Raw genomic sequence first — 23,979 nt, forward strand, 5'->3', positions numbered from 1 at the left:
GGCAAAGAGAGGGTGTAAGAATAGAGTGGTGGCTAACATAAAATGGAATCCAAAAGTCTTCTACAGGCGTATAAACAGTAAACAGGTCATAAGAGGACGGGTGGGGCCGATTAGGGGCCATAAAGGAGATCTACTCATGGAGGCAGAGGGCATGGCTGAGGTACTAAATGAGTACTTTGCATCTGTCTTTACCAAGGAAGATGCTGCTGCCAAAGTCATAGTAAAAGAGGAGGTAGTTGAGATACTGGATGGGCTAAAAATTGATAAAGAGGAGGTACTAGAAAGGCTGGCTGTACTTAAAGTACATTCTCCACAACATTCACCTGAGGAAGGAGGAAGCCTCCGAAAGCTTGTGAATTTCAAATAAAATTGCTGGACTATAACTTGGTGTTGTAAAATTGTTTACAATTGTCAACCCCAGTCCATCACCGGCATCTACACATCGTACTTAAAGTAGATAAGTCACATGGTCCAGATGGGATGCATCCTAGGTTGCTGAGGGAAGTAACTGTGGAAATTGCGGAGGTACTGGCCATAATCTTCCAATACTCCTTAGATATGGGGGTGGTGCCAGAGGATGGAGAATTGCAAATGTTACACCCTTGTTCAAAAAAGGGTGTAAGGATAAACCCGACCACTACAGGCCTATCAGTTTAACCTCGGTGATGGGGAAGCTTTTAGAAATGACAATCAATAGTCATTTGGACAAGTGTGGATTAATAAAGGAAAGCCAGCAAGGATTTCCTAAAGGCAAATTGTGTTTAATTAACTTGATTGGGTTTTTTGATGAGGTAACAGAGAGGATGGATGAGGGCAATGCGGTTGATGTTATGTATATGGACTTTAAAAAGGCCTTTGATAAAGTGCCACATAATAGGTTTGTCAGCAAAATTGAAGCCCATGGAATAAAAGGGGCAGTGGCAGCACGGATACAAAATTGGCTAAGTGACAGGGAACAGAGGGTAGCGGTGAACGGTTGTTTTTCCATCTGGAGGAAGGTGTGTGTTTCCCAGGGGTCAGTACAAGGACCACTCCTTTTCTTGATATATATTAATGACTTGAACTTAGGTGTACTGGCACAATTTCAAAATTTGCAGATGACACAAAACTTGGAAGTGTAGTAAACAGTGATACGGATAGTGATAGACTTCAAGAGGACATAGACAGGCTGTGGAATGGGCGGACACATGGCAGATGAAGTTTAATGCAGAGAAGTGCAAAGCGATACATTTTGGCAAGAATAATGAAGAGAGGCAATATAAACTAAAGGGTGCAATTCTAAAGGGGGTGCAGGAACAGAGAGACCTGGGGGTATATGTGCACAAATCTTTGAAGGTGGCAGGATAAGTGGAGAAAGCAGTTAAAAAAGTATTCAGGATCCTGGGCTTTATAAATGGAGGCATAGAATACAAAAGCAAAGAAGTTATGTTGAATCTTTATAAAATACTGATTCGGCCACAATTGGAGTATTGTGTCCAATTCTGGGCACTGCACTTTAGGAAGGATGTGAAGGCCTTAGAGAGGGTGCAGAAGAGATTTACTAGAATGATTCCAGGGATGAGGGTCTTTAGTTACATGGATAGACTGGAGAAGCTGGGGTTGTTCTTCTTAGAACAGAGAAGGTTGAGAGGAGATTTGATGAGGTGTTCAAAATCATGAAGGGTTTAGATAAAGTAAATAAAGAGAAACTGTTCCCATTGGCGGAAGGGTTGAGAACCAGAGGACACAGATTTAAGGTGATTGGCAAAAGAACCAAAGGCAACATGAGGAAAACTTTTTTACTCAGCGAGTAGTTATGATCTGGAATGCGCTGCCTGAAAGGGTGGTGGAAACAGATTCAATTGTGGCTTTCAAAAATGAACTGGATAAATACTTGAAGGAAAAAATATGCAGGGCTACAGGGAAAGAGCGGGGGAATAGGACTAACTGGATTGCTCTTACAAAGATCCGGCATGGGCTTGATAGGCCAAATGGTCTTCTTTTGTGTTGTAACCATTCTGTGATTCTATGATTCTGTGAAGCAACTTATGATGTCGGCAAGTTTCTTGGAGGCACAGCAGGTAAGGGTGCTTGTTATGTTGTTTTCATCCCCCAGCTTTTGTCAGCTGTGTGCCCTAACTCTGGAGAATCCAGCAACATGATAGAACTGAATTGTCCTGGAGTTATCCCAAAATGGTTGAATTCCCCAGCTCTCCTGAAGATGGTATCGGTGATCCGGCACATTCAAGCTTGGATGGTCTCCTGCCTGATGTTGCACAAGTCCCCGATTGCAGCTTTGGACGGTTCCAGCAACACAAAAATGGAGGGCAGTACTGATGTTGACGGCCATGGACAGAGCTGTTCTATTACTTATTCAGGGCTGCAGGTCATTGTGCAGATGACGGCGTAGCTCAACTTTGCTGACAAGCCTATTAGGTGGCACTTTATCAAACGCCTTTTGAAAGTCCATATACACCACATCAACCGCATTGCCCTCATCAACCCTCTCCGTTACCTCATCAAAAGCTCATCGACGCCTTTCTTATGAAAACAAAGTAGCTGAAGACAGAGTTCCTCACTCAGTTCCCCATAAGATCCGTTGTGTCCGGATACTTGTTGTGAGGGAGTAACAGTGAGTTGGCCTCATACCTCCTTTGATGCTGCCTCACTCTCCTTTGCTCCCTTCCTTTTTTCTCCATTAGGATAGCAAACAGGGGAATCCCCATAAGGAAACTTATGACTGGAAGCTTAACTGGACCAGTTGTAACAACACCGTGGCTATAACAGCAAGGCAGAGACTGAGTACTCTCCAATGGACGGCTCAGATCCTGACCCTCAAAGCCTCTTCATAATCTACAAGGCTCAAGTCAGAAGTGTGATGCAATATTCATCACTCGCCTGGATGGATACAACTGCAACAACACTCCTTTATGTGGTTAAATGGCAAAAAAGTATAGACAGGGAATAATTTAGTGCCTTAGAATTTTTATAATGATATTTATAAATTAGAAATGATAAATGGACTTCTGCTTACTTTGAGCTTCACTTGGTGAGGAACTCCAAGCCATAAGTGAAGATATTCTGAAAGATTCCAGTAAGAGAATGGAGAATAGTGTGGGCTTCTGACATTTCACTGCGTGTTGAATCATGGGTAACAATGATTGAATATACAATGCTGCAAAATAGTTCTTAGGGATTTTTGCTAATTTCACAACAGAACAAGGATTATAATACTTCAAAATATGCAATCATATTTTTTACCTTGCTTCTCCAGGGGTTTCCCCTGAAATTTCACAGACAGTGCGGTCCATTTCTGACAAGCCTCTGCCAGTGCCTTCCTTCTCATTCACTGCAGCACCAGTGCAATGGTCAAGGGTCATTTTCACTCTCTGTAATGGTGTTCAAAATGAAGACTTATTTCAATGATGTTCTACTGCATAGCACATAATCTTTTATGGGAACAATTTCATCCCTGGGAGTCAGTGACCACAGAATGATAAAGTTTATCTGGGAATCAAAAATACCTAAGACCTGGAGACATAATTTTAAAGGGGCTAAATTCAATGAAATGAAGGATTTATTTGTTTTGGGGCAGATTGTTCAACAACACATCAGTTGAAGACAAGTGGGACACCTTTAAAGGCATAATGCTGACCATGCAGGATAAATATATGCCGAAAATCAACAAGCTTACACTAAACAAGCATGATCCTAAATGGATTAACAAATAAATTCACAAACAAAGCTAAGGAGGAAAAATGACCTCTACAAATCATGCAGAGAAAAAGAGGAAAAGGGTTCACGAGAATGAAGAAAATGCTGAAACACATTAAAAGGATGTTCAGAGGCAAAGAGAGATCTAGAAAAAAGCAGAACAGCAGAAGTTGAACACAACAGTAAAACATTCTTTCAGCATGACAACAATGAGAGGGCAGTCGTAGAGGAGAAGAACACAATAAAAGATGAAGTCAGGCTTGATACTGAAGATGAGCACAAAACAGTAAATATTCTGAATGATTACATCTTCCAACTATTCAGAAGGTACGATGTGAGTGACACGCCATCTCCAAACGAGATAGGCCAAAAGAGCTTGCTACAAATTTTGGGTTGGCGCTTGATATTCTCTCAGGTTCAGCATTGTGTCAATAATTCCAGGAATTACCTTCTCATATAAGCAAACAGTGAAGAATATTTATGGAATCAACAGATGCCTAAGCAAATTCTCCTTCTAAATAGTCCTGTACAATCAGACACACCTTTCCATCACTTATAATGTCCAGCCTGTGCCAATGTCGATCTGCAACAAAGACGTCAGGTGGCAGCTGGAGATGGAGTGATCCTGAACCATGGCTAATGCTGAGTGAAGGAACTCCATTCCTGAGCTCTGTGGGGAAAAATGTGATAACTTAGGGCTTGAGTGGACATATATCTTAAAACCTCAGCTTCTGAAAAGAAAATACTGATTGTCCAGAATCATTTATCCTCAATCAAAAATAGAATTTGTTCAGTTTACTCAAAATATATGACTAGTACTAAAGAGTAAATGTAAAAGATAAACTCTCTAAAATATTGAGATATATTTTAAAGTTGGACATTGAGGCTCTAGCGGTAGATTAACTTTTCTTGCTTGTTTATTCCAACTATATGAACAATGGGGAATTTGACCAGTCCTCCAATTCCATTGCTTAGTCATTACTAGATGTCTGCTGTGTTAGGGAGGGTAAATAGGGCTCCCACTCGATCACTGACCAGTTATTACTGCTGAAAGCTTGCATGAAAGGACATTAGATGAGGACCAGGTTTGTCCTCAATAATCCTCAATATTCACTGTCCAGGATGACAAGTGTGCAATTACAGGACCACTGCTCCCCATGGAACTATAATTCATCATGAGTCACAATCTTTAGGAGAAACATATGGGGAGAAAATCAGATTGAAATTAAATTTTAAAAAGTTATCAAATTGAAGCCTAGTCAAAAAAAATGTTTTTACATGTTCTGTAATTATTTTAAAAAATCATAAAATAGAATTTCATGTTTCTTCTGTGCCTGACATTTGTACCTAACGCGATGAAGTCTTCAGGCTCTCCAGAATGCACATGTGTGAGTGGTCCATTGTAGAGCATAAGCCCATTGGCAGTTTCAGTGAGGAACTCTAGAGAAATTCGGCTCTTGAAACAAGGCTTGATAGGAGGAAACCAGGCATAACCATGATCTCTAAATGTGTACCTTGTCTGCTGACATTCTGGCCCATCAAACATTGGATTGCATTGACACCTATCCACGCAAAGAAGGAACAGATTAATAACGCATAGACATATTGTTGCATTTTGAGTGACATGGGAGTTTAGAAGGGAGTTTTTAGGAAAAGTTACAAGAAGAAAATCTGATGTAGAAATTCACAGGTACAGGTAAGACATAGCAGAAGATTTCTGGTCATGACATCAATGCGCATCTATCTGCTAAGATGCAACAATGCAGACACCGCTCCTCTGTCAACGCCACGTAATTGGTTCCTGGCTTGTAAACCCATTGGAAAGGATAACTTCTCCTACTTCTTGTTTTATTCTTTCTCATTCTGCTATTGTAAAGCATTGGTGAACACTCCACTCACATGCTGAATTGAATAAATTGGTTAAATGTGAGTATATGCTGCAGTATATAAAACAACTGTATTCAAACAAGGATATTTAATGCGCCAAGTGGCTGGTTAGCTCAGTGTTATTATGCCTTACCAAATGGTTTAATTGAGGTTTAAGACACCCTGTATGAATATTTCACAGCCGAGTTTGTTTTGTGCAGAAGGATTAGACTTGCTAAAAGTGATTGATGCCAAAAGATGTAAGCAGTAAGAATGTGAAAGTATTATTAAGTACACAGGACAGTTGTAGCTGAAATGATTTAAATCACATAGAAATCTCCAAAACATTCTGAAGTTTTTAATTAGTTTTCTTAACTGATGGCTAGTATATGACATTATTGGTATTATTTGAATTCTGCAATGTGCTGAGGCTGAGGCTGTTGAACCTCAGTCCAGTTACATTGCAGGGGAGATTTCTGACATCAGTGGTGACAGAGAAACAACTGCACATGTGCAAACTTGTTGCACTCAGTTGACAAGTTGTGATCCTAACTTTAATTTTCTGGCCCTGCACATTCCTTGATATTAAGGGGAGCTCCATAGAGGCCAGCAATACAAAACCCAAGCTTACTGCACACCTGTGGCCAGAGAAATGGCAGCCCGCACTGTCCAGCACCTTCAGTGGTAACCAATTATAATTTGCTTTGACAGTATTTGCCTTCAGCAACATGTTGGAAACAATACCTCTTGAGGTTGGCCTCATTTATGTCACAGTGCTGCTGTCGCAGTCAGGGCTGCCTCCAGCGGTAGATTAATTTGAGGCATTTTCAGTACTTGCAGGCAGTAAAGTAGCTCAAACATGGAAGTAAACTTATCAGAGGTCAAGCCAATAAAGAAGATAACATGTTGCTGATTTACCTGTAGCCCAAATCGGCATCAACACAAGTGCCACCATTTAGACATGGATTAACTAGATATAAGGAACAGGACAAATGATGCCCTTCCCGAGCTGTACAGATACACTGAGCAGTGGTAGATGTTGTTATGGAAACTAAGGAAACATTTCCAGCATTCAGCACTGTTGGAATTGGGCTAAAAGTAGTGCTGCTTGTACAGCCAGTCCCTGCTCCACAGTCTGCATTCACACACTCGTCCACAGGAATCTGGGATATGCTTACATTTAAGGTAACTTCCAGCTGCAAAGAAACAAAAAGAACATTCAGGATGCTAAAAGTATGTTTTATGCAACATTTTGTAAAGCTGAATGGTGCAAATATATAATGAATGAAAAATTCATCACAAAATATAAAATGCAAAAAATGTTATCACTAATTGTGCACCACGGAAGGATAGGATTTAAGTGTTAACCCACTAGTATCCATCCTTTGTCTCTCTGTCTTGAGACAGAACTCCTGGGGAGGTGTTAAATGGAGGTGAGGCTGTTTTTCATAGTGAAGAAAGATCAGGGAGCATCAACTCACACTGCTGTCCTGCACCTCCTAGTGACCAGCTGCAAAACAGCATTGGCAAGAGCCTGGGAACAGAGCACTTGGTTTCCCTCTTGGTTAAGAACTGATGTCTACTTGGAGGAGATCTTAAGAAGGAGCAGAAAGTGACTTACAAATTGGAAAAATTAATGTGACACAAACGCTTTAGAATGTTGTTGCAATTTTCAAATTCTCTCAGGAAAGAGTTGTTCACAAATATTGTTTGTATCATCCATGAAAAATGAAAAAAACATCTCCATGTATATGTTATCCAAGTTTTGTGGAGATCATTTCAGATTGGAGAACTGATAGCATTATACAAACACAATTATTTTACAATGACATCAGCAGAAATGAAAATGAAAATCTGGCTTTAAAATGAGCTACTTGTGAATTTGTACTAAAACCACTAACATGCTGTGGCCACTCACAATAATATTCTAATAAATCATGTCTGCATTATAACTTTCAATATTTATAAAATCTTTACCAATAAACAAACAAAGTCATCCCACCTCCTTTTTAAAATTTGTTTTTATATGACTCCCATGGATAGCATTTATATAGAGAGCCTCCTGTATTGGTATCATCTGATTCTGAATGTAAAATGTTAAATGGTAAAGCATGTTTTACTGAATTGACCCACAGTACCGTGGTTCAGGGGGCCATTCAAGTGGGGGGAGTAAAAAGGAATGTGGTTGTAGTAGGCAACAGTATAGTTAGAGGGATAGATACTGTTCTCTGCAGCCAAGAGTGAGAGTCCCGAAGGCTGAGTTGCCTACCCGGTGCCTGGGTTAAGGACATCTCCACTGGGCTGGAGAGAAACTTGGAGCGGGAGGGGGAGGATCCAGTTGTCGTGGTCCACGTAGGTACCAATGACATAGGTAGGACTAAGAGATTCTGCTGAGGGAGTTTGAGCAGCTAGGGACTAAATTGAAAAGCAGAACCACAAAAGTGATAATCTCCGGATTATTACCTGAGCCACAAGCAAATTGGCACAGGGTAAATCAGATCAGAGAGATGAATGCGGGGCTCAAAGATTGGAGTGGGAGAAGTGGGTTTCGATTCATGGGGCACTGGCACCAGTACTGGGGAAAGAGGGAGCTGTTCCGTTGGGACGGGCTTCACATGAACCATGCTGGGACCAGTGTTCTGGCAAACTGAATAACTAGGGCGGTAGAGAAGGCTTTAAACTAAATAGAGGGGGGGAGGGCTCAGGTGGGGCGAAGTTTAGATTGATAAAGAGAAAAGACAAGGAAGTAGTACAGGAAAGTGATGGGGGTAATGATAAACAGAATGTGTCAGGAAGGGACAGAGCATACAAACATAAGAGTGCACTAGCAAATGGGGCCGGGGTAGGAAAGAATGGTAAAAAGACAAAATTAAAGCAGCATTCGTAATAAGATAGATGAATTGATGGCACAAATAGAAACAAATGGGTATGATCTCGTGGCCATTACAGAGACGTGGTTGCAAGGTGACCAAGGTTGGGAGTTAAATATTCAGGGTTATTTAACATTTCAGAAGGATAGGAAAAAAGGTAAAGGTGGTGGGGTAGCTCTGCTAATAAAGGATGAAATTGGTATAATAGTGAGAAATTATCTTGGCTCAAAAGATCAAGATGTCGAATCAATTTGGGTGGAGGTAAGAAATAGCAAGGGAAAGAAATCACTGGTGGGAGTAGTATACAGGCCCCTTAACAGTAGCTACACTGTAGGGCAAAATATTAATCAGGAAATAAGGGGGGCTTGTAAAAAAGATAATGCAATAATCATAAGTGATTTTAACTTTCACATAAATTGGACAAATCAAATTGTCAAAAATAGCCCTGAGGAGGAATTCATAGGAGTGTATTAGGGACTGCTTCTTAGACCAATACGTCAGGGAACCAACCAGGGAACAGGCCATTTTGGATCTGGTAATGGGTAACGAAACAGGATTAATTAATGATCTCAAAGTAAAGGATCCCTTGGGAAGCAGTGATCATAACATGATAGAATTTCACATCCAGTTTGAGAGCGAGGATCTCGGGTCTGAAACTACTGTATGAAACTTAAATAAGGGCAATTTTAAAGGAATGAGGGTGGAATTGGCTAAAGTGGACTGGGAAAACAGATTAGATGGTATGATGGTGGATAAGCAGTGGCAAACATTTAAAAAGATATTTTATGACTCGCAACAAAAATATATCCCTGTGAGGAGGAAAGATCCACAAAAAAGCTGAACCAACCATGGCTAACTAAGGAAGTAAAGGATGGTATCGGGTTAAAAGAAAAAGCATACAACATGGCAAAGGTTACTGGTAAGCCTGAAGATTGGGAAAACCAGCAAAGGATGACTAAAAGAATAATAAAGAGGGAGAAAATAAATTATGAGAGTAAACTAGCAAGAAATATAAAAACTGACAGTAAAAGCTTCTACAAGTATATAAAAAGGAAGAGGGTAGCTAAAGTAAACATTGGTCCCTTAGAGGATGAGACTGGGGAAATAATAATGGAAAACAAGGAAATGGCAGAGGAATTGAACAGATATTTTGTATCTGTCTTCACAGTAGAAGACACTAATAATATACCAATAATAGTAGAAAATCAAGGGGCAAAGGGGAGGGAGGAACTAAAAACAATCACTATCACTAGAGAAAAAGTACTAGGTAAACTAATGGGTCTAAAGGCTGACAAGTCCCCTGGACCTGATGGCTTGCATCCAAGGGTCTTAAAGGAAGTGGTTACAGAGATAGTGGATGCATTGGTTGTAATCTTCCAGAATTCACTAGATTCTGGAAAGGTCCCAGCGGATTGGAAAACCGCAAACGTAACACCCCTATTCAAAAAGGGAGTGAGACAGAAAGCAGGTAACTATAGCCTAACATCTGTCATTGGGAAAATGCTAGAATCCATTATTAAGGAAGTAGTAGCAGGACATTTGGAGACTCATAATACAATCAAGGAGAGTCAACATGGTTTTACGAAGGGGAAATCGTGTCTGACAAAATTATTAGAGTTCTTTGAGGAAGTAACAGGCAGGGTGGATAAAGGGGAACCAATGGATGCAGTATATTTGGATTTCCAAAAGGCATTCGATAAGGTGCCACATAAAAGATTCCTGCACAGGATAAAAGCTCGTGGTGTTGGGGATAATATACTGGCATGGATAGAGGATTGGCTAACTAACAGAAAACAAAGAGTCGGGATAAAAGGGTCATTTTCAAAATGGCAATCTGTAACTAGTGGGGTGCCGCAGGGCTCAGTGCTGGGGCCTCAACTATTTACAATATATATCAATGACTTGGATGAAGGAACAGAGTATCTTGTGGCCAAATTTGCTGATGATACAAAGATAGGTGGAAAAGCAAGTTGCGATGAGGACACAAAGTGTCTGCAAAGGGATATTGACAGGTTAAGAGAATGGGCAAAAATTTGGCAGATGGAATATAATGTGGGAAAATATGAAGTCATCCACTTTGGGAGGAAAAATAAAAAAGCAAAATATTACTTGAATGGAGAAATACTACAAAATGCTGTGGTACAGAGGGATCTGGGAGTCCTCGTACATGAAACACAAAAAGTCAACATATAAGTGCTGCAGGTAATCCGGAAGGCAAACGGAATATTGGCCTTTCTTTCTAGGGGGATGGAGTACCAAAGCAGGGAAGTCATGCTACAACTGTACAGGGTGCTGGTGAGACCACACCTGGAGTACTGCGTACAGTTCTGGTGCCTTTATTTAAGGAAGGACATACTTGCATTGGAGGCAGTTCAGTGAAGGTTTACTAGGTTGATTCCGGGTATGGAAGGGTTGTCTTATACTCATTGGAGTTTAGAAGAATGAGAGGAGACCTTATTGAAACATACAAGATTCTGAGGGGACTCGATAAGGTAGATGCTGAGAGGATGTTACCCCTCATGGGGGAATCTAAAACTAGGGGGAATAGTCTCAGAATAAGGGGACGCCTGTTTAAGACGGAAATGAGGAGGAATTTCTTCTCCCAGAGGGTCGTGAATCTTTTGAATTCTTTACCCCAAAAAGCTGAGTCATTGAATACATTCAAGGCTGAGTTAGACAAATTTTTGATCAGCAAGGGAGTCAAAGGATATGGGGAAAAGGAGGGAAAGTGGAGTTGAGGTAAAAATCAGATCAGCCATGATCTCATTGAATGGCGGAACAGGCTCGAGGGGCCAAATGGCCTACTCCTGCTCCTATCTCTTATGGTCTTATGGTCTTATGGTCTTACATACGGGAAAAATATGGATAGTGCCATTAAAATTAATGGATGGAAAATCATGGGCATCACAGTTTCCCAGTATGAACTATCAGTAGGCAAGGTTCCCCAATGACAGCGATAACTTGGAAAATTACCACCATAGTGTCTGCACTGAGACTTCCTCCAGCAAGATGTCGATAAAGTATAGAATAGGGCAACAAAAGGTGACTTGAAGGCCTTGATATGTGTACTGATATCTCCCTTTATTATATTTAGGCTTTACAGGGCAATTCATCGTCTAAATGATTAGCTTTGGAAATGCTTATCATTAGAAACCTTTATGGAAAGTAACTTTGCAACACTTAGTGAAACACATCATAAGCTCGAAAAGGTACAGACCTTAGCTTTGGAAGCTGCCACGTTGCCATTCATTTTCTCAGCCTTGTAGAATGGAGACCCTTGTGCTGCATACCATACATCTACTTCTCTAACTCGACCTTTGACATTCACAACACTGAAAATATGAACATTATCCAGCTGTGCTCGAATAATTTCTGCTAAGAACCTCCTTAGCATGGTGTATTTGCTTTCTTCAGCAGTAGACTGGGAGATGAACTCTTCTGCTGTGATATCTGTTTGAAAAAAATATCCATTTTACTTGAAGGGTGAATTCATAGGTTGACCTGTCTAATGTGCCACAACATGAACCTTGCTTAACCCTCTGGGCATCATGGCTTTTGAAACTTGTGCAATAATTCCAGAATAATTCCAAATGGAATTTCCTCATGAAAATTTTTAGAAGTGGTGTTAAGGTAACAGAGGATTGTAGGATATTTTCTAGTTCACAGCAGTTCTGAATAAACATCAAAGGCAGTCAGCCTCTGAATCTAAGAGCTCCATAGCTGGCCTTGAAATAACTCATTCTTGGCCAGGCAACCATCTCATTCAAGCCAGTGAAGGATCCGATTCACTTTAGCAGAATAAGCCATGGGATAGATAGAGTTTCAATAGATAGTAAATTATAAAGATAAAATGCCAGTGTAATCATACTTGCTTCAGTAATAGAAGAATTTGGAATTCTTAGGTGATTACAGGTTGTCAGATTTGTTAACAATAGATCCACTGCTATTTGAGAACCACTGGTTTAGGGCAGAGGCTCAACCAGTTGTAAAGAGCTGGAGATGAACATTGGGAGCAATCCTGCATTGTGAACTGGGGGAAAAGGGAACATAAACAATGCCAAAAAAAAATTGGGAAGACACATTTCCCCCCAGTGGTTGTGCCTATGGTCTAGGGGGATGTCCAGGTGTGAGTGTCACTTGAAACTAGGTCTCCAAGTCTGTGGTACAGTGGGTTGAGCCTCATGCAAGACCTGAGATTTGTATGAATTAATGTTTCCCTACAGACTGGTGGATATAAGGAATAAACTCCCAGTTGAAGCAATTAGTTCAGCGTTGATTAATTGCTTTAATATGAGCTGGATGAATATCTAGTAAGGAACACAATTGGGCATCTCTGTACATGGTTAAATATGTAGATAATTGAATACTCTGAACATTATGGTTACTGAGCTTTGGGGACCATGGAGCATTCAGAAAGTAATTGTCAAGAATGTATAATGTCCAATGCAAGATATTCTGCAATTTTGCTTGATTTCTCTCTTGGAAGAAGGCAGGGAAAACTCTGCAGAACATTTCCTTAGGAAGTTGAGTAGGTTGGATGGATGTCACGATAGAGTAGTTTGTACGTGATCCGTGGAAGGAGTGGACTTGATGAGCCAAATGGCCTTTTCTCATCCCATCCTTTCTTATGTTCATATGCATTTAATGGGTATATGTTCTGTTGGTATTCCTACATTCTTAAGAAACGAGTAGAAGATTGTATTAGTGTTCCAATGAAATCCATAGTATAAGAAATTGGTCAGATGCTCACCATTCAGTCTAAGAGAGCCAGCATTATATACGGCATCCTCTTCCAGTTCTTTGACAACAACCGTTACTTTTGAAACTACATCTGGCCAGGTGCCATCTGCCACTTTGACCTGGAAGCTATACACTCCAGGGGGTTCACCTTCACTAATACTCAGTAAACCAGATTTTTCATTGAGGGTAAAATGTCTGAAACAAAATGCATAATTGATTAATTAATAAAACAAAATAATTTAGCATCATGTATTCTCCCCCCTCTCCACCCTCAGCTGGCATTTATTGGCTCAGATTATGCTTCCAAATTGTCTTCTGCAATTGCCCACATATGGTGAGTGCCCAGACTTGACTGGGCTTCTACAGCAAGTGAAGGTTAAACACTTCCCCCTAGGAAAAGAGGGAAAATAGTCAGGTGAGTCACTCTGGACATCTCTTCCTCAACTTCCAAGTAGGATTGTCCAGTCCAAAATCACGTAGGGGTGGTGTCTTGGAAGGAGTTACTCACACATGTGCAAAGCTATGGACAAATTTGCTTGCACGTGCATGGAACTATGGCTACATCCAAACACGCAGTCACGGAGAACCAGATGGACTCATTCATGCACCAAGCAATTTTTAAAATGCAACGATTCAAGACTGGATAGCAAAACTCCGGATTTTTGTTAGTTACTGGACCGAAACCTCCAAATTTGGAGTGTCAGATCAAAACTGGATGTCTGGCCATCCTCCTTCCAGCTCGAGAATGTCATTGGAAAAGGCCTCAAATAGACTTCTAGCATAGCTGCCCTCTAAAAAATGGTGCACAGTGGCCTAAAGATAGAGTGAGTTGAAAAAAACATTTTAAAAATCGGAAGAAACAGAAAGTATAACTTTAACAGTGACATATTCTCATATTTGTGGGGTGAAATCACACTGTGGGATATTAGCACACCAAGGGCACTAAATTGGGCCGTGTAGCGCCCGTTGTTTCGGTGCTACACGGCCTCTCCGACATCCAAGATGGTGTCTTGGACACGCACACATGTTTCCTGCGTGACGTGCGTCAGATGCCATCTTGGTAAAGGTGTTTGCGCAGGCGCAGGTAACGAACGCTGGAATCATGTAAAAGTAGGGAGAAAATGGCTTCAGTCATTGTGCAATGCTGACTTAAAGTGATAGACACCATTTTGGGACTTAACGCTCAACTCAACGCACAGTCTTAACCCCGACCATCTGATTGTGTCTTAGAGCCCCTGCCGGTGCTATTTAAAGGGACCATGCAGGATTTACAGGTTAGTGAGTGGATTATTGCTTCTGGCGCCGAGACATTTCTAACTGTTTTTGGAGGTCTCCTAGACTTGAATACTAGGACGTTGGGACATAGCCTAACATTTAGAGCCAGGACGTGCAGGAGTGAAGTTAGGAAATGCTTCTACATGCAAAGGGTGGGAGACATTTGGAACGCTGTTCTGCAGACGGCAGTTGATGCTAGCTCACTTGTGAATGTTAAATCTGAGATTGATAGATTTCTGTGAACCAAGGGTATTAAGGGATATGGGGCTAAGGCGGCTAATATGCAGTTAGGTCACAGGTCCACCATGATCTCATTGAATGGTGGAACAGGCTCGAGGGGCTAAATGCCACGGCCACTTACTGCCTCTTGATATGCGCCACGTTCTCCTGCAAGAAAGCAGGATGTGTGCTTGGATGATGTGCCTGTCATGGTTGAATAGCTGCCAGTGTATGTGGCCTGTGAGTTGTGGGTGAGCGGCTTGAAACAGTGGTAATGTGTAAGGGTGAGAGGAAGCATCTGATTGGAAGAGTTGAGTACTGATGGAAAGAGTTTATTGGTATGTGGGGGATGGGGGGTGTAGTGCCTGGTGCCCCCCGCCCCCATGAATATAGGATGTCCCTCCTTCTGTCCTCCTCTTGCACCCAAAGTCCCTAGTGCATCAGCAGAGAACCTTGGTGTATGCACTCTCGCAGGCCTGGTACCAACTCAGATCGGCAGATTGGTGAGGTCTGACGTGCAGATTGGAGGATTTGGGATTTAGTAGTGCGCAACCTTTATTCAATGTTTTAACATAACTCATCAGTGTGTAAATATAGGGATGGGATCTGCATCTCTGTTTTATGTGTGTCGTGTCTGATCTCTGTTCAGACTCCATGCAGACAGTAGACTGTTATTTTCAGCTTTCGGAGATTTCTAAGGAACATCCTCCCTTTAAGCGATTGAGCTCCCTCTGGTGGTGGAAAGTGCAAATTGCATTGATTCCACATGCAAGACCTCGAAAGGAATGCTGATTGCAGGTAAGTGCTCCCATGGGTCCAAACTTGGGTCCTGCCTGCGCAGGGTCTGTCGGGCGCAAGGTAATAGCACATCATGCTACCACCACCCAAAACGGACCCTTATCAAAATTATCCCCCCAAGACGTTAACACATTTTTATATCACAGTGTGATTTCACTCCATTAGTCTTTTTCTTTGTTCAATTTTTTTCTGTACTTGACAGAAACAGTAGAAGACCCACACACACCCACACGCATAAGTACAGACACACACACACACATACAGACACACACACATACAGACACACACACCCCCACACACATACAGACACATACAGACACACACACAGACAGACACACACATACAATCCACACACACACACACACACAGACAGACACACACATACAATCCACACACACACACACATACAGACACACAGACATACAGACACACACACCCCCACACACAGACAGACACACACATACAATCCACACACACACAGACACACGCACAGTGTATATACACATTATTTTCAAATAAAATCCAGATTTGTTTACCTTGGAGATGTTCCTTCAAATCTATATCTTTTATCGTCCCAGTCATCTAGATCAGGGGCTTGTACCTTTCCTAGCTCAGTGGTAGCAAGTAGACCTAATACAAGCAACAAAGCACAGTGCTTCAGTGATCACTTGTGTTCTACACTAATAACTCTTGACAGATCACAGACATTACATTTCAAACATGTTCATGACTTAGATAACATAGCCTTCAAAAAAATGTGCTTTCAGAGATTTCATTTACCATGGGCAGAATTTTAATAGTGAAAAATAGGTGGGTTGGGAGCAGGGGGGCATTGAAAATCGCAACAATTTCAGACCCGACCCCAACCTGCCCCCAACCCAATTCCAACCCGCCCATTTCTGGTTTTAACCGGAGCGGGACGAGCGATTGGCAACCAACCCGCTCCCAGGAGGCGGGTTGGTGACTAAAACCTTTCAAGGAGGCTGCGTGCCTCCATTTTTGCAGGTTTTGCAATTACAACCCCTGGGGGCCTTCGCCTTCATGAAAGGAGGAAATAAGGCACAAAACTGCAGGTAAATGCCGTTCTGGCACAGCTTGTGGGCCCGGAGGAGCAGGAGTGCTTCCCCCAGGCCTAACAAGCCTAGCTGCAGTGACCCCCCAATGATTGCGGAGCCCCCTCCCCAATTTCTGATCCCCCCAACGATTGCGGACCTCTGCGATGACCCCCGACCCCCCAGCGATTGCGGACCCCCGATCCCGACATCCACCCGTGACTGACCCCCGATACCTCCCCCCATGACTGACTCCCCCCGTGACCCCCATGCCCATCGATGCCCCATGTCCATCGGTGCCCCATGCCCACACATGCCCATCGGTGCCCCATGCCCACCCATGCCTATTGATGCCCCCATGCCTGTCAGTACCCCATGCCCACCAGTGCCCCATGCCCATTGGTGCCCACCCATGCCCCCGTGCCCACCGATGTCCCCCGTGTCCAACCATGCCCCCCCCATCCGTACAATCAAAGACTTAACTGAAGACTTACCTTTTCACATCCTCTCCCTGGCTGCTCTCCCTTCCAACTGAGACCAGCCTGTCAATCAGGCTGGTCAGTCGGATGGCAAACCAACATTAAAAAAAGATGCTCTTATGTCAAAATCGTAAGGACATCGTGGAAACCTGTACTTCCAGGTTAGCCGTCCGTAATTCAACACCGCCCCCCCCTGCTCCCTTCCCAGCTCAGGGTCAAAATTATGCCCCATGTCTCAATTTCTAGAGCTTTGGAATGTTAGCTGTACAAAATAATTACAAGTTAACCATACAATCACACATACACGACATTCGATATCCACCACTCTTGGAAAACAATATTATTTGATGTATTCTCCCTCTGATTTTCTTCCTTAACCCTCCTCTCCACAAGGCACCAACTCATGCCGGGATACTATTGCATGAGCGGCTGTTGCCCTTTGGAACCTCACCCAAATGGTTATTCTTCATGTTTGAGTCTGGATTTTGAGTGTTGTCAGGGAATTCTGACATAACTAGCACAGCTGCTAATGTCCAGATGCACACTCTACAGCAGGACACATGGATGGTGATCAGGAGTGATGTGCTGAGTCTGTGGAGGGATTTGCAGCAAGGATGAGGATCTTAATATTGATTTTAAAGGGCACAATGAAAGTTTGGTACAACTTTTCTAAAACAGAGTTACACACTGGCAGTTGTAATTGTTAGTGTGTCCATCCTGGTGAACCTAATGGTTTATAAACTATATTTTCAATAAGAATGCTGGATATTGCATCTGTAGAGATCACATTGCATCTTTATGGAATAACTCCTTACCATTGTAATTATACACCAGAAATTCCATATAGCCAGCTGAGTGGGGATGGTCATTCACATCTCCAATGGTGACGGTTAAAGTGCTTGTGGAAGTCATGGGTGGGGATCCGCTGTCAGTAATAATCACCGGCAGGTAGAAGATCTTTTGGTCCTCTCTGTCAAACATGCGAAGAGCTGTGAGACCAGCGCTGCCATTGCCAAAATCTTTCAAAGCAAAGTCAGTGAAATTACTGCGTTGAGTTAATAAGGTGAATGAGAAGGGAGCTCCATTCACTGGACTATCTTTGTCTTTCGCGTAAATCAATGCTGAGGTCTGATTTAACTGGATTTCTTGGGGTGCAGCTGTGTTTTCCCAGACAATTGGTGTATAAGGAACCTCAAATTCTGGCCCGTTGTCATTGACATCATGTACAGTTAAAATGACGGCCGCACTCCCTGTTAGAGCTGGACTTCCCAGGTCAGTGGCCAGCACCACCAGGTGGTGCTGCGGCATTAACTCACGATCCAGAGCACTGGCTATTGTAACCCAACCATCACTATCCACAGAGAACTGCCCGAGTGGATCTGAATCCTTTATGATGCTGTAGGTAAACTTTCCATTCTGGGCAGAATCCAAATCGACCGCCGTTACCTGAACAACTCTAGTTCCAATGAAGACATCTTCCAGCAATGGATCAGCTTCATAAAACTGTGGGTAGAAGACTGGAGCATGGTCATTGTAATCCTCCACATCAATGACACAGATGGCTACGCTGAAAAAGTCCACATCTTCTGTTTTAATAGTTAAATTGAACCTCCTCTCATGAGACTTCTCATAATCAAGTTTTTTCTTTAGCTTGATCGTGCCGCACTTCTTGACTTGATTTGTTTCAATGAAAAATTTATGATCTTCATCGCCGTCCATGATACTGAATGTCATCAGGGCATTTTCTCCCTCATCAACATCAGTGGCAGACACAACAAGAATCTCACTGTTGATCTCAGTATTTTCAGAAATCTTTGCTCTGAAAACACTTTGTGTGAAGACTGGAGCATGATCGTTCACATCTGAAACCAAAATGGTGGCCGTCCCTGTCCCTGTCAATCCACCTCCATCTCGAGCTTCTACCACAACTAAATACTTAGCTTCTTTCTCTCTGTCCAGAGATCCCAACACAGTGTATATAGTGCCAGTAGAAGAACTGATGGAAAACAGGTTGAGGTTGATTTCGTTTCGAACATTCTGGATTATTCTATATGTCAATACTGCATTCTTTCCAGCCTTAGGGTCATCCAAGTCTGTCGCAGTCATCTCCATAATGGAAGTGTCTGCTGGGGAATTTTCTGGAACATATCCCGTGAAACAGCCATCAGAAGCACAAAGAAACAAGGGCAGGTTGTCATTCACATCATGCACCTCAACGATTACATCAGAAAAACCTGTGAGTCCTTCACCATTTTCATCAGTGGCGAGAACGAGGAAGCGCCAGATGGATCGTTCCTCGCGGTCTAATGTTTTCCTTGTGTAGATTTTACCAGTGAGCTCATCAATGGTAAATTCACTGTTAGCCCCCTGCCCATGGAGAGAGTAACGTAAGGCGCTCTGGTCTGCTTCCTGGTCTGGGTCAGTAGCTGAAACCTGAAGAAGTGGAAGAAAAATATAAGAATCACTTTGAAGAAGATCATCCTTTCTGTACAGATATTACTCCCGGGGCTCATTAAATCTGGTAATGCCTTTAATTGAAGTACAGTATAGTGCTATTCAAACGCTGGTGACAGAAAGAGATTAAAAGTTCCAGATCCTTGCTATCCATCTTCTGCATTAACTCCTGAAGAAAGGCAACAGTTCAAAATTTGGAAAACTTTAAGAAAAAATCAAAGTATTTTTTGTTCATTTTATTTTCTCCAACTTTCTTTCCCTGCTAGGCCTTCCTCACCACACAATGGACCGCTGCTGAAGGGCCAAGCTGACGCATCACTCCAGGCCTCTGCCAATGCCAATCTACCTACTAGGACATGTGCGAGATGTAATTCATCCACTGATTTCACTTCCCTTCTGTAGGGAAACACCTGATCTCTGCTCAGTGCTTCATAATGGCTACACTGTGAAATTACCGTGTGGGGAGCTGCAGATGTGAATAAGGATGCCACCATCAGTTGGGGACTTTCCGACAGTTTGTTGCTTCCGGTACTTTTGATGTAACCTCTAAAACGTTATACTGACACCAGTGACTTATTAGATGGGCTGAAAAGGTATTTCTATTATGTCAACAACTTGATGGATTCCTCACAGGCTCACACATTTTCTCACAAATTTGAAAGGACAGAATTTTAATTTACTGCATCATTCAGTTTCATGGGTCACTTTTAAAACATAAAATAACTTTCACTTAATATTGCTAGAATTAAAAGAGTTATTATTTACCTGTAGGACAAGAACTGGCAGGTCCAATATCTCCTCTGTGACGCTGTCATGATACTCATTCTGGGTGAAGATCGGTGCCTCATCATTCTTGTTGATGACATTGACAGTCACCAACGTTTGGTTTTCCCACTTTCCATCTGACGCCACAAGCCGCAGCTCGTAGTGTTGCTCTTGTTCATAATTTAGCCGTTGAGCTATAAAGATTGTTCCAACTTCTGGCTCCACATCAAACATTCCTTTAACATTCCCTGAGGTGATCTGGTATCTCAGTTTAGCATTTGCCCCTGTAATGGGAGAACTAGAGGTCAGAGCGAATCACACGGGAAAAATGAACCAATCGGGTTTTAGTAGAAGAAAAAGAATTAAAAGTAGGCAAGTTTAAGTGTAAGAAAAAGACATTTCAGGCAGGCATAGCAGACAAATGATGGCAAAAGTGTGACAGGAAAGTGTTACAGGAAATGAATGTTACATGCAAGACTATTTTTAATATATTAATAGATGTACTGCATTGGCAGGGACAGTTTTATTCGGTTTTTAGGTAAATTTATGTCCCACTGGCGAGTGTCATTCTGACTCTATGAAGATGACACATTGATGATGTGCTTACTAAAGGATCAATGACTGTGACATAATCACTTCAAGTTCAGTGAGTGATAATCAACAGTTGATGACCGGGGTAGATTTCCTTTGTGTGCTAGATCTAGTGAAATCTTAAGCACATTTTTAAAGTTTTATGATTTTGCTACAACCAATGCATAAAGAAAATCACTGCTGCAGGTAACTCTATCTATCTATATATAATTGTAAACAATTTTACAACACCAAGTTATAGTCCAGCAATTTTATTTTAAATTCACAAGCTTTCGGAGATTTTCTCCTTCCTCAGAATTTAAAATAAAATTGCTGGACTATAACTTGGTGTTGTAAAATTGTTTACAATTGTCAACCCCAGTCCATCACCGGCATCTCCACATCATATCTATATATATATATATATATAATCAGTTTATATCACAGATAAATACTCAACAATCAAATTGCTCCCTGTAACTGACATTTTGGAGAAGGAGCTTTTAAGAGTCTGTGTTGTGCTTACTCTGTAAATACCTACTACTGCCCAACTGATATTACAGAAGGCAAGGTAGGGTTGAAAAAGGAGAATTGTAGACAACTATTGCTTGTTCTTAACATGGTGAAAAGAGCCCTGTTGCAACACTGCCAAAATTAATGGGCCAGGATTTGCTGTAGCAGGGCATCTAACGACGTCTGCTGTCAGTTAGACTTGCCCCTGCACCTTTCAGCTCAAAAAAATTTTGCCCACAAAGTTGCTGAAAGTGCGAACTGATAGCAGCGCAGTGAGGGAAACAGGGCATCAGGGACCCGAGTGAACAGGGAAACCAACAGGGCATCTCCTTAACCAGTGAGATTCAAGTATTGGGAAATAAACACGGGAAGGACTGAGAAGAAGGGTGAATTAAGTGGGTGAATTCAATGTCAAATCAGGTACAGAAAGAGAAATAAAGAGAGGGAAAAGAAGATTGAATTAAGAGAGAGAGAAAAAGTGACAGAAAGGAAAAGTAAGAAAAAGAAATTAAATAAAAAATTTGATATTCTTAAAATCTCTCTGAACAATTCAAAATCTGAAGGAATGAGATTACACTCTTGGAATAGATAAATTTCAGTGCCAGTGAGGTTGAATAACAGTAATTAACACTTATCATGTTGGTAAAATGTTACTTAAGCTTGTAATGACTAGACTTAACTTTCTGTGGCAAGTTTAATGGCCAATTAATGGGCAAATACAGCAAGTTCCTAAATAAAACGAGGAGATTAAGGGCGAGATGTCTTCTTTGCGACGCTAACAGCGGAGTGTCACAACTCGGACAGCAATTTTTGGATATTCATATTTACCCGCACATCTGCTCTTCACCTGAAGTTGCTGTATAATTTACCCCTAAATAACAGCAAGCGCCATGAGCCATGCCATTATTTTGACAGCAAATTCTGGCCCATTACCATTCTGGGTTTAAAGCAGTGCTCTGTGTGTGTGTGTGTGTGTGTGTGTGTGAGAGAGAGACAGTATGTGAGTGTGAGAGAGTGTGTGTGTCTACGTGTATGTGTGTGTATATATGTGTGAGAATGTGTATGTGCGAGTGTGTGTGTGTGTGTGCATGTGTTTGTGTGTACCTGTGTGTGTCCGTGAGTGCATGTGTGTGTGTGTAGCTGTACCATGAATATTGGCGTATATTACTCACTAGTGTAAAAGGTGCATCCTTGTTTTATGCCAGACAAATTAGCGACAATAGGTCATTTGCTCCAGGTGAAAAAACTGTGTGATTATTTCTTTTTGTTTATAATATAAGAACAGGTTGCAATGGAAGATAACTGTAATAAAGTCAATTGTCTTTGAAACTCTGCATAGAAAAGCTTACTATGATATGAACAGGTGAGTCACAGTTATATCTCATAACCCAGTAAATGCTCCAGCACCTATGGCTCAGCAAATGATCTGCATTTGAAGTTCTGGATATAAGGGCGAGAGTTTCAAGTAATGACACTTTGTATGAGAGAGGTCCGTGGGCAGAATTGGTGAGTGAAGTTTTGTTACTAGTTACAACCCAAACATATTGTAGCAACTTAAGGTAAAGTTTGATACACAGTCAGCTCTAGTTTCTCTCCAGACTGTTTCACTTTCTGAACATGATTACTCTGTAGTAGTTTAGTAACCATTTATTCAGATCAGCAAATCATGAATTGGGGATCCCTTTGCACATTTGCACTACTGCAGCTTCACCACATGGCGGAACCAAACTTCTTTAAGAGATCATTAGAGATTAATTTGTTGACTGAATGGTACCCACTTTGTCCTTAGTTTATTTTTAAATTCTCACTCACAAATATTCTCTCCTTTTTCATCTTTTCCTGAAACAGATAACTCGAGAATGGGAATACAATTGTAAATGGCCATTCTTCATGTGCGAGCCCACATAGTGAGTGTCAGCCACTTATTTGACTGTGGAGGGGGGTGGAATTATAGCCAAGATCAACCCAGTTCTTGCCCAGTTTATGTATTTTCTAGTGTGGGTCACTAGGTAGCAATCAGCAGCACAATCCCTAACTGATTTTACTCAGGAACACCAAGACCAATTGTGAGCGCTTTTGTTCTGTGAAACTGCATGTGAAAGAATAGGAGCAGGTTACATGTTCTATAAAGATGTACCTTCATCTCCATCATTTGCAGAAACCGTAATAACAACAAACCCAACATCCTTGTCTTCATCTACGCTTATCATATAGGTTTCCTGTGGGAAGACTGGTGCATTGTCATTCACATCACTGACAAAAATCCTCACATATGCTGTGTCTGTGAACAGAAACAAAAATTGTACATCAACTGTTAAAGAGTAACTATACCGCAATGTGGAAACATACTACTGCTGATAGAAATATCACTCAAGAGTGCATGCCATATGTAAAAGTGTGGCCATTATCTTTGCCCTGCTGAAGGTTGAATCCTGGGTTAATTCAGTGATAAGAACACATCACAATAGGAAGCCTGTGTCAACCCAGGAGAGTGCTGGAGAATGCTTTCAATGCCAACCAGGTAGAACTATGGCCTGGAGTGAAGCAAATCACAGAGTGAAGAGAGTCACAAGAAATGATTGAGAACTCAGAACAGAAAGCAAATGTATTCTTAATACTACTTGTTGATATTATTTTTTTCTCATGCATAATTTGAAACTGATCTTAGCCAATTAAACCTCCAAA

At 41.7% G+C, this 23,979-nt stretch overlaps 1 protein-coding gene across 1 annotated transcript in view; it reads right to left on the reverse strand.

Annotated features, from left to right (window-relative positions):
• Window positions 1-23,979, reverse strand: part of si:dkey-22o22.2 (neural-cadherin) — a 222,235-nt gene that overhangs the window by 26,170 nt on the left and 172,086 nt on the right. The window contains exons 16-25 of the mRNA XM_067977013.1: window positions 23,432-23,575; window positions 20,212-20,495; window positions 17,808-19,425; window positions 15,998-16,091; window positions 13,180-13,364; window positions 11,647-11,879; window positions 6,478-6,755; window positions 5,041-5,255; window positions 4,236-4,363; window positions 3,241-3,368 (exon numbers count right to left, since the gene is read on the reverse strand). Of these exons, the coding sequence (XP_067833114.1) occupies window positions 3,241-3,368; window positions 4,236-4,363; window positions 5,041-5,255; window positions 6,478-6,755; window positions 11,647-11,879; window positions 13,180-13,364; window positions 15,998-16,091; window positions 17,808-19,425; window positions 20,212-20,495; window positions 23,432-23,575 (3,307 nt within the window). The remainder of the gene's footprint in view (window positions 1-3,240; window positions 3,369-4,235; window positions 4,364-5,040; window positions 5,256-6,477; window positions 6,756-11,646; window positions 11,880-13,179; window positions 13,365-15,997; window positions 16,092-17,807; window positions 19,426-20,211; window positions 20,496-23,431; window positions 23,576-23,979) is intronic.

This window comes from Heptranchias perlo, chromosome 3 (genome assembly GCF_035084215.1).
Source record: "Heptranchias perlo isolate sHepPer1 chromosome 3, sHepPer1.hap1, whole genome shotgun sequence".
Taxonomy (NCBI): Eukaryota; Metazoa; Chordata; class Chondrichthyes; order Hexanchiformes; family Hexanchidae; genus Heptranchias; species Heptranchias perlo.